This window comes from Glycine soja, chromosome 2, assembly GCF_004193775.1.
Source record: "Glycine soja cultivar W05 chromosome 2, ASM419377v2, whole genome shotgun sequence".
In the NCBI taxonomy this organism is placed as follows: Eukaryota; Viridiplantae; Streptophyta; class Magnoliopsida; order Fabales; family Fabaceae; genus Glycine; species Glycine soja.
The window spans coordinates 49,487,962-49,499,174 of NC_041003.1; the positions used below are offsets into that span (position 1 = coordinate 49,487,962).

The 11,213-nt window shown below is 32.7% G+C and overlaps 1 protein-coding gene across 1 annotated transcript; it reads right to left on the bottom strand.

Annotated features, from left to right (window-relative positions):
* Nucleotides 1-1,474: 1,474 nt before the first annotated feature.
* Nucleotides 1,475-6,069, bottom strand: LOC114402697 (indole-3-acetate O-methyltransferase 1-like). Its single transcript, XM_028365354.1, has 4 exons — nucleotides 5,743-6,069; nucleotides 5,206-5,631; nucleotides 3,191-3,466; nucleotides 1,475-2,216 (listed from the first exon to the last, which is right to left on the bottom strand). The coding sequence occupies exons 1-4, from the start codon at nucleotides 5,851-5,853 to the stop codon at nucleotides 1,860-1,862; spliced, it is 1,170 nt and encodes a 389-aa protein (XP_028221155.1). The 5' UTR covers nucleotides 5,854-6,069; the 3' UTR covers nucleotides 1,475-1,859.
* Nucleotides 6,070-11,213: the final 5,144 nt, after the last annotated feature.

Here is an 11,213-nt window from a genome sequence, read left to right on the forward strand (position 1 = left end):
GCCATATCTGTTAAAGAGAAATTAAGGTTATCCATTCAAATAGTTTCATCTTGATATTAACAAAGGCATGGAATGTAATATTCTTAACTTAACTCTTGGAGGATACGTCTTAGGCGTCCTACATAATAAATAGACTTAGCAGTTCATACCACGATCCTTACTCTCCCCTTTTGCAATTAAACAAACGGAATGGGAAATAACTTTTCATTCTGTTGTTGTGAGGCTTATTTTAGATCTCAAAGATTACCTAAGGAGGACTCTTGTTATGGAAAGGCCAGTTTAGTAGTATGGATTGTTGAAAATCTCAAGCAAACATACTTGCTGAGGAAGAAGAGGATGCAAAAGACGAATAAAGAGGGGCAGCAGCAACAACAACAAAAAATGGGGAAGGAGGTCACATTAGAGGAGTGGCTTCTAAAATCACCAATTATAGAAAAGGGTGGTAACTGCAATGGTGACCATTGTGGTTTTAAGCATGTATCTGGGATTGATTATCCCTCAGTAACTAGAGAAGGTAACTATTTTTCTGACTTTGGGGGATATAGTTTGTCTTTGGAGCAACACTTAGATGGTGGTGATTATACAGATTTGTCTGTGGAGAATCTTTTGAAAGATGAAAAGGTTGATGTAAAAGAAATGGGGTTTAATTCATTGACTAGAAGCCAAAGTAGCAAGGTGAGGAAAAGGGTGAGCTTTAGACTGCAAGAAGTGTCAGAGACTATCATTTTGTATCCATTATAGATGGATTTTAATGAGTGTTAGTGCATTAATTTCTTTCTTTAATCTGTTTAATGTGAATGTGAGTTTACTACGATGGTTTGCGTCTCTCCTAACGTTTTGTAAAGTATGTGCTTGAGTTTTGGAGTGCAAGAATAAGGGATCAAAATCTCAAACTTAGCTAAGAATCTAAATTAATGATCCACCAACAATTTAATTGTAAGGTTCTAAACTATTTAAATAATATGTATAGTGGTGTTTGAATAAAATATATTGGTGTTTGAGCATTTCAAAGCAAGGAGCATAAGGTACTTTGAATTTGTTCCATTTTTCTGGAGCAGTTGATTTTGGCAGAACTTTACATGTGCCTCTATGTGGGGAAATCACAGTCTTTGTTACCTCCATGGGTTTCACTACCAGATCCTTAGATGATAATTTCCTATTCTTTTCTTTCTTCCCTGCTGTTTTCTGTGTGTTTTAATAGGATTCTTCTTTTTGTACTTCACTAAATATGTTTAGTTCTTTGTCATGGCATAAGCCTATTTAGCAAGACATGGTTGATATGACTCAATATAATGGTAACAGGCAGCTACTATTAAAAATGTGCTATAGGACAAACAATAAGTTAAATCACTTGAAAAGAAGCCGTCTTTCAACCTTTAAATTACAACAGAATAAAATTAATCATTTATCTACCTATTAGATCGGCAAATGAAATATATAAAAAAATGGTGTTAGATTGACGAGGACAAAAAAAAGAAAGAAAGAGGAAGTTGTGACTAAATCAAATGGCCTATCCAACAGCTCAGCTTGTTAGGTGCAAGTTCCATTCATACAACTCTCAAGATATGGACACTATAATATGTATGCTATGTAGAGAGCAAAATTAGTTCAGATCCAAGGGAACACAAGTCAGAAAGCACATGATGTGTAGCAAGTAACTAGAGTCAGCAATATGACACACAAACAACACGCAAAAGAGGGAGAAAAAACAATAGGTTGGAAGTGGTCAACCTCTCTTTTCTCTTTCTTTTGTGCATTCTTTCTGACTTCTCCTATGCAGTAACACAACACACGAAGAAAAAACAATAAGTCTTTGTCGTCTAACTATCTTCAAGTGACCTTTTTTTCTGAGTCTCTAATCATTGAACAAAAGAAAGGGATGCAACTATGTGAAAGAACTGTAGTTGCTCTAATAGCTCTTTGGCATGCATAGTGGCTCGATGCTCCACTCTAAGAAAAAGTTCCTCACTTAGTTTGTCACCAATGTGGGCATCAACAAGGACTCCACACACTGTCCTGCAGCTGTTGGCTAGAGCCCTGCCTACCTCACTTGCATCATCTGGTTGGTTGACCACAAGTGGACTTCCTCCTTTGAATACCTCAAGCTTGTCTATGGTAAATGAACCATTAGCTTCAACCACCTCCTTGAAGTCTTGCAGGCTTGCTGCATAGACTGGAATGTTAAAAGTATCTCGCTTTTCTTGGCTAATCAATCCCTGAAATCAAGAATATGATTTACTACAAAATACAATGTTCATGTCAATGCATAAAAGGATAGTCAATTGGTCTTTAAAGTGTGACTAAGTCCCGATCAAGAATTAGTTTCATAGTCGGTTTAAAGGATCGAAACTTGTGGGAATACCTTGAAATACCACTGGGGAGCTTAAGGTGGTACCAAATGAAAAAATCAAGACTTTTGCTTTTAAAAAGGTAACATGAAAAAAAAAATTCTCACATCAGTAATATATGACAATTTAAATTTACCATTCTATTAATAATGTATACTCAACCATAATGTGGAATTCTCCTTATATCTATAGCGTTAAGTTGGTAAATAAGATTTGCTATGACATATGTTTGAGTATCTGAAAATGTTTTAAAGTACTCAACACATCCTATTATGTAGCTAGGTGTCGTTATATTCTGTACTTCGTTGATTACAGTTTTGGAATTTGGATGTGTAACATGGTAGAGGATGATTCTTATAAGTACATGCCTTTGACTCTGTTCAAAGACATTGTTGGGTCCCATAGGCAATGATCATTGTATGAAAATTGATCAGATGAATGCATATCCATTTTGTCTATAGCTTTAAGACATGATGATCGATGTGATTCAGTGTTTGTTCTAAACTCTTAAGATATCCAAAGTCTAATTGTTGGTCAATATTATGGACCACAAGACACTGCCAGCCGGCAACTAATTATTATTTATGCCGACATGATGATCAAGAAATGGACGGCTAGATCAATATAGGGGTGGCTAATCAACGGCTGGGACCAATTTATTTTAAACGTGGCCAGTGAAAACTCATGATAAGTTGTGGTGATACCTACAACACTTGAGCATTATTTTGTCTTTTAATCTCTACAGTGTCTCAAACTTCTTTTGGTCTGCCAATGGGAAATAGAGGCTATGTGCCACTGTTGACACAAGCATGCATAAAAATGTTTGTGATTATGATAATTACCTCTTGGACAAGATCATCCCAAGCATCCTGAAAATGGGTCCCAACAAGAAGGCCAGCCCCACCTTGGTCTGTGGGGTCCACTGAAGTTCTGGCCAAGCAAACTAAGAACATGGACCCCTCTCTCTTCATCTCCACTGACCTTGCTCTCAGAAAGCCTGCCAAGTCTGTTTGGAATTGTTTCTTGTAGGCATTTGCCGTGCTCTGACCAGCCCCATGGATAAACACCCTTCCTTTGTTATATGCACTTGACCTCTTATCCACTACACATTCTGGCACCTGAACCAAAGTAAATTAATTGAAACCCAAAGAGTAAAATGTGCACTATTTTTTTTTAAAGACTATACATGTTTCCTAATTAATTCTGCTTGAATCGAGTAGAATCGAGTAAGATCATCATAAGCAACAAAGTTAATCCAATTACCTAACACGCACCTTAGCAAATTCAAATTCATGCAGTTTTACTTTTTTGTTGAACTTTGGGTACCTCACTATTCCTTGATCACTAATCAAAAATTAATTTCTCAAAGTACTGATTGAGAAACTTATTTTTTCTAACATACGTTTTTTCATATGTATGAACATAAAATCAAATCCTAATTACATACTTAAGATTATTTATTAATCATGTTGGTTCCATGCAGTTGTACTTTATTTTATTGTTCAAAACACTGCACTGTCTGCATACTTCTACTGCAAGAAATCAGAATTTTGTATGATAAAGAACATGTTATGTAACTGTGTGTGACCAATAAGCACCAAATAGTACACACTTTTACAGGGGGAATCCCGACTCCAATTGTATCTCTTTTGGTGATCAGATTCTATGTGCTGGCCCCATATATTATTGAAATTTAAGATGCATGAAAGTAGAAGAACATTGGGTGCTTAAGGCATGCATTGAAAATTACTGTCCAAACACGTTACTTGTTTCCCTGAAACATGATCCTTTTTTTCAACCCTATAGACCATGGGTTTTCTGCATTCACTTTTTGACCATAAACTATGAATTAAGCTTCAAATTAATGATGGCTTTACTATCTTATCCTCGGGAAGAGGCAAATATTCCTTTCATTTTGTCGTGGATATAACAGATTAGACGACAAAAACAACAGGAATAGAGAATCTTTGGTTATTGATGGGTAGGTTGGGGAGTGAATTAAAAGACTATGGAAATATCTTTTTAACAAGAAATTGCCTTAAAGGATTTATGAAATTAGTGTAATCGTGATCCACCAGAAGTTTCCAAGAAATGTGTGTGGTACCTTAAAGTTGGACTTCTAATCGAAAGGTTTATAAAGATCTTAGACAAACAAATGATGAAAGATACACATAAATGATTTGAAATAAATTATGACTTTGTAATAATTTAACCATTGCAAAGAGAAATAAACCAATTAATGAAAAATTTAGAAGTAAAAATGAAGGTATCCATTGAACTTACTCCCCACCCCCATCACAAACACACACACACACACACAAAAACTGCGTAAAATAGTTAATTCTTTAACTTGATAATTTTCTATTTCTAGAAACAATTACATTAAACATCACTTTATTTTTATTTTAAATATATACAAAACAATTTTATGATGTTTGTCATTCTCTATACAAATTTAAATATATTTAAAAATAAGAAGAAAAAAAATAAAAAGAAGTGACAATTTGACAACTATTTATTAAAAAGATGAAAAAACAAAGTCACAAACCAAAAGTCTAGAGTTGATATTAACAATTAAAAAAAGTATAAGCAGATTAAATTACACCATTCCTTGAAATACAAAATGTTTTTCCAATTTTAAATATATAACCCCCTTACAAGTTACGGGTATATATATATATATATATATATATATATATATATATATATATATATATATAGTGGTAGTACAAAAGAAAGTGTTGGTGTAATACTATTTTAAATAAATAATAAAGGTACCCTGGAAAAAATAAAGAGAAAAGAAGTATAGCGAGAATTTGAAAGAAATAAGAGGAGATATGAAGTAATATATTCTAACCTGAGATAGCCAGTGCAAAGAGAAGGTTGAGTGGAAAACATGAACGGACCTTGCCGGAAAAAGCCTCCGGTAGAAGGAACCGGGAACTCCGGCGGCGAAGTAGGAGCGGTGGTTGTTGGCAGCAAGGCATTCCTCCATGTTGACGGCGCCGTAGTTGGCGAGCGGAGGAAGGAGCTGGAAGAGTGTGTTGAAGTCATTGCTGGGAAGGTCTGAGAAGAAAGCCGAGAACTCTGGTGGCTGCCACCCCAATGCCTGGTACCTTTTCATCATGTGCTTTATTATCACATCCACCACGTTTATGCTGTTGCTCCCACACGAACACCCCAAGTCCGCCACCACAAATGCCACCCCATCACGTGCCTCAACAACCTCAACTCTGTCTAGTGTCTCTCTCAGAAGATGAAGCATGGACCTCGCATGTATGGCCTGCAATGCATACGTTACTTTGCTATGTATAAGCATGTTTTATGCGCTAACTTTACTTTTTCCTCCTTTTTATTAGAAACAAGTTTTATATCTGTTTAAATTGAATGGTACCTGTGCTTGGGAATTTTTGGCATAGCTGGCTTCTCCTTTGCCTCCTTTCATGCTAAGCAACTTCTCCAGTTTCATATTGGACACAACAACATTGTTTCCCATCGGAGCCATATATGGTGCAATAGGCCTTTGATGTGAGATAAATGAATGAAAGGGAAATTGTATATGAAAAATAGAGACCGAAGAAAGAGTATCTTGGGGTGAGAGTTTGGAAAATTGAGAGGCTAGAGTTTATATATATAGACATAGAATGGGGGGCTAGCTACTTATTATTTTCTCTGTATTATGTTAACTTCTGCTGTTAGCTACTATATATAAATTATGGCAACAAACCCGCTATTATTATTTTTGTTATCGTCATTATCATTATAAAATAGAAGATTAGTTTACAATGGGAAAAGAAAACTTGGAAAAGAGTTAGAAACTAAAAATGTGGGCCTCGTGTGCAACACGGAAGGCCCAAACTGGCGCCGGATCTTTGTATTCATATAAGCTACATACGAATATCAAATTCTGTTTGACCAAAACAAAAAAGAGTATGCATTTTTGTTAGAGAAATAACATTTTATTCACTTGTTGAAACAACTAATTATATCAATTCTGTTATTGGAGAATATGTCGTAAGATTCATCAAAAGATTAAGGTTTCGATCATCTGTAGCTATTTTTAATGGTAGAAGATCTTAATCACACACATACACAAAAGTTTATAATATAGCCAAAAGGCATTATTTAGGAACATAAACTTCATGAGCTGTGCAGTTTACTGCGAGCAGACGATCTAAATTCTGAATTAAAGTTTATTATACTCCATATATACTTTGATATCAGATTTAGTGTGTATAAATGATTAAAATATCTTATTGCATTAATTAATCCCTATATACTATGATATCAGAATGCCATATTGGTTATATTATCTGTAAAAAAGGTACTAAATCATAAGACAGTGAGTGCTATATGCAAAGTTTTCGATCATAGCCTTTTTCACTCTATATAAAAAAACATAGCTCAATGCATAATGATACAGCTAATTAAGCAGTTTAGATTAAAATATATTGTTAGATTATTGAGTAATGATACGTATTTTAAGGAATCAATTAACTGGCTACCTATGCGGTGAAAAACAAAGAAGATGACAATAATGGTTCCTAAGGCTACGTAAGTTTCCTTTCATTTGCCCAACGTTTGCCATGTAAATAACAACTTAAATTGATTACTCTTTACTAAGCAACTTTTACAATTTTTTATTAAGTTTATTCTTGTACTTTTTGTCGGCTGTTTAGGGCTTTATTATAAAATAAGGAGAGTCAAAGTAATCAATTAAAAACCAAATGATGATTAATTATTTCATTATTAATTAAGTCATCACCCCAGAGATCAAGGTTCATCAGTCTGTACCTACCAAAACGAATAAATGGAATGGTAGTATTTCTTTTCTGGGATGTAAATAGGAATCAATTAGTAAGTTATACTGTAATCAACTTTAAGCTACCATAAGCATTTACTCCAGGGCTCATCTTACTGGGGTTTTTTTTTTAGGTTGTGTTCCCTTTATTATACAAGTTCGTATAACTTTAATTTGATCTCTTTTTCGTTTGCTATTTTTTTCCCCTTAATATTCCTTTCACTTCCTATTTTTCCTAATTAAAGGCTAAGAAATTTTAAACCCTGAATTTATGGATAACAAAGATGGTTTTCACATATCCTTTTCGAAGAAAAGGTAAATTGAAGGTTTTGCTAAAAGCATGAGAGTATATTACTTTTCTGAAATCACAATTCAGATATGTGTCCTCAGAATCGGTCTTTATAGTTGGTAAGGGGAAAGAAATGCAACAAGAAGCTTCAAAGCAGATGCCCCAAGAATTCAGTTGCTTCACAACTACAGATTAATTCAGCAATAGCATGCATTGCATGTCATATTGTTAATCCTTTTTTTTTTTTTACATATGGTCATCAATTAAGTTCATTTACATCTTAATATGAAACCGGCCGTGTTCTCTCGTATAATGAAGACGTTCAAAAACAGTTGAGAGAAGCAAACGTACGTTCTAGAGTTTTATCGGTCAAATTTGGGTATAAAGTTTCCTAATTGCAAATGGATTTCCATATTAAGTCATCGTGAATAAAATAAAATTATAATAATCATCTTAAAGTTACGCTTTTTTTAACTAAGTTAAATTTAAAGTTGTAATTACGAAACGTAATTTCACCACATAGCACATATATAAGAAAATTAAATAAATAAGTAAAAAACAAAAACTGTTGAAAACGCCATGCATATCTATCCTCGGATTCTTCATTATAGGGGTCAAATTGTAGATTACGCAATATATAGAGACCGAGAGTAGGGGTGAGGGCTTCAGAGATGTCTTATAGCTAGGTTTGAGAAGGTTATCTGTATCTTTCACTACCTCTATATTATTTGGTCATAAAAATGAAAAACAAATGCATACATTGCCATCAACTGGTTTTTAAAAATTTGCCTCCGTGTACAATTCCATCAATAATGAATGGAAACGTAAGAACTTTGTTTTTGTAATTTCATTAATTATTGGATTATATATAGGACTAGGCTCTGAGACTTAATTAATTTCACATATCTCGGTTGAATGATCCTAGAAGTGCACTTAAAATTACGCAATCTGAGTTTTAAATGATACTACCTACAAAATTGTAATTAACTAACTGTATCTGTTATTGGCCTACAATGTATACTTATTTTATGTTGACAGTTTAATTAGTAGGGTTTGACACAAAACTATATTAGATTTAAGAACAAGAAAAGATAGGATTAACTTCCACAGTCAAAATCTGAACGGCACAAATAAATGATGTGATACTGTATATGACACTTTTTTTTTTTTTTTGCACTGCAACTATATATGACACTTAATTCCTCTGAAATTTAATTTACACTCGAATCCAAAAACTTGGAATCTTTGTCAACTGACTAGCTAATGCCCCCCTCCTTCTTCAAAGTCCAAAGTCCAAACCACCGTGATAATCGCCATTTACGTGAAACAATGCCGACCACTTTATCTTCTTACAATCTATATGCAATACTACTACCCTTGTAAAGAATGCTCACACACATTTTATGTTATTTTTTTAGCATATTTGGTTATCTCTTGCATACTTTAATTGTTAGTTTATGAACATTATAATAATCTAGCATCTACTTATATCTCTTAATTAATCGTTGCTTTGTTTTTACCTTAATCCCACATTCTGATACATGTTCAACGGGAGTGATACTCTCACAAAGGATGTCTTGGACATAACTCACACCAATTCAAACACACCCTAAAACTTAAAATCAATTGGTTCATTTGGATAAATTAAAATTTTAGTTTTTGCATCTAAGACTTTTAATACCTATAAAAGAAATTCAACATTTTAATCTTTTTATATAGAAAAACATTTATGAATTGATATCTATTATTTACCAAACTTGTAACGGTATTAGATTTGATCCCTATATTTGATACTATTTTTCATTTTAGTCTCTACTTAAAAAATATTTCATTTTATTTCCTATATAATAATGTTATATTTTAGTCCCTAGCTACTTGACATATCATTTTTTTTTGTTTTATTTTCTTCATGAAATAAATTTCAACACAGTTATAACTTTAATAAACGTTAGGTATTAATTTGTAAATAAATTTTCAAATGAATATCAAAATATAGATTTTTTTTTCATATAGAGATTAAAACAAATCATGTCAAATACAAGAACTAAATTTACAATTTATCCTTTTCGTTTTCATACTTTGAATTTAACATCTATTTAGATTAGTGGATTAGGAATTATCACTACTCGTATTTTTGGTGAAACCAAAATAATTACGTTTGTGGTAGGCTACCTTTAGTTACTTAATAAGGTCATTCAACCAAAGAGAATAGGAGACTTTTAGCCCAAAGAGATATGTCAAAGACATGGTGGGATGGTCAAGAGTAAGTTGGTAGTTATTTCCCTTCTGCATATATGCTTGTGCAACGGTTCTCTGCCTAGTTTTTCTTGTGGGTGTGACCCTTCTGGTTCAGAACATCAGATTTGGACTTTTGAGACAGGAATGAGGCCTTATAATAAAGAAGAATAAAAGTTTTAATGAGAATGCTTACTCGTGGGTTGATGTTTGTGCTTTGTTGCTAGCTTAAGATCTTTTCAAAGGAATATATTTTGGTTTTGCAAGTTAAGCTTGGTTGCTGTGGTACTTTCTAATATCTTAGTAAATTTAGCTACAAATATATATTATTTTAGTTCAAAACCACTACGGTTAATTAATCACCTAGAACCACAACTTGATAAAAAATTATAAACAAAATCTTCTAGCTTTCTTTTGTCCTCTATGAATTTCATCTTTTTTTGTCTACTATACCATACGAAAGTTAAAAGGAGAGAACTTTTGAGGTCCAAATCCAATAAGTGATAATATAATATATAAATGTTTATTTATACATATTACTATTTCTGTTCAGCTCTTTTATATATATATATATATATCAGATCATATAACCTATTATATTTATACTTGTACTTTCCTCTCTATTTCTCTTTAGATGTCATTTAAGACTTTGGTTACTATAAATATTTTTTCAAATCCAATAATAGCTTGTGTACTTTTCTCTCAGAAAAGAAAAGAAAAAAGCTTGTGTGCTTTTCTTGCGTACTAGTAGCTCTGAGAATTTATCATATAAATACATTAAATCGGTCCTTTAAAATATGTATACGTGGCATATTAATTTAATATATAGTTTTTTTAGAGGAATTAATATATAGTTTATTCTTTTAATATCACATAGTTATGATCAATTTCTTTTTAAGTGGTTATAATTTGTGTACGTGGAGTATTCTCTTTTTTCTTTATTACATCCCACGACTTTTTTTTAGTTGTAGATCAATTGCTTTTCTTATAGGAATCGATAAAAGAAAATACTAATAACAACGCATTTTTAGTAGTAGATCAATTGTTTTTCTTTTTAGTCAAAACTATATGGAAAAATTATTTTCATATTTTTCTCTTGATAAAATTTAAATAGGTGGAACCCAATTAAAATTCATGAATATTTATTGTCAGATATATGATAATATTATATGAAATTTAAATTTAACACGAGAATCAATCTATTAACTCCCCAGCCACACACATTTTATGCTGTTCTGTTTATAATAGCAAATGGAATCCCATGAAGAGATCTTTCTTGGGCCTTGTGAATCAAACCTCAGAACAAAGAACATGGCCCAACACCCCCTTATTTGATCTTCGCATCCCCACCTTTTTTCATCATTGTTTTATCATAATTTTCACCATTGTTTTATCATGGAGACTGTCATCTCGATTATCAAGGTTAAAGAACATCCAATCTTATTCAAAATGAACAATTTATGACTTCATATGATCAATGTTAAAACCATCCAATCCTATCCAAAATGGACAATTTATGACATCAGTCTTTTAGTAGTCA

Bases quoted from the DNA above. Each gene is read 5' to 3' on its own strand.
- LOC114402697 (XM_028365354.1), bottom strand. From the start codon at position 5,853: ATGGCTCCGATGGGAAACAATGTTGTTGTGTCCAATATGAAACTGGAG. The intron at 5,632-5,742 runs GTACCATTCAAT...TATGCATTGCAG, and splicing joins CCAAAAATTCCCAAGCACAG to GCCATACATGCGAGGTCCAT. The intron at 2,217-3,190 runs GTAATTATCATA...TCTTGATTTCAG, and splicing joins GGGATGATCTTGTCCAAGAG to GGATTGATTAGCCAAGAAAA.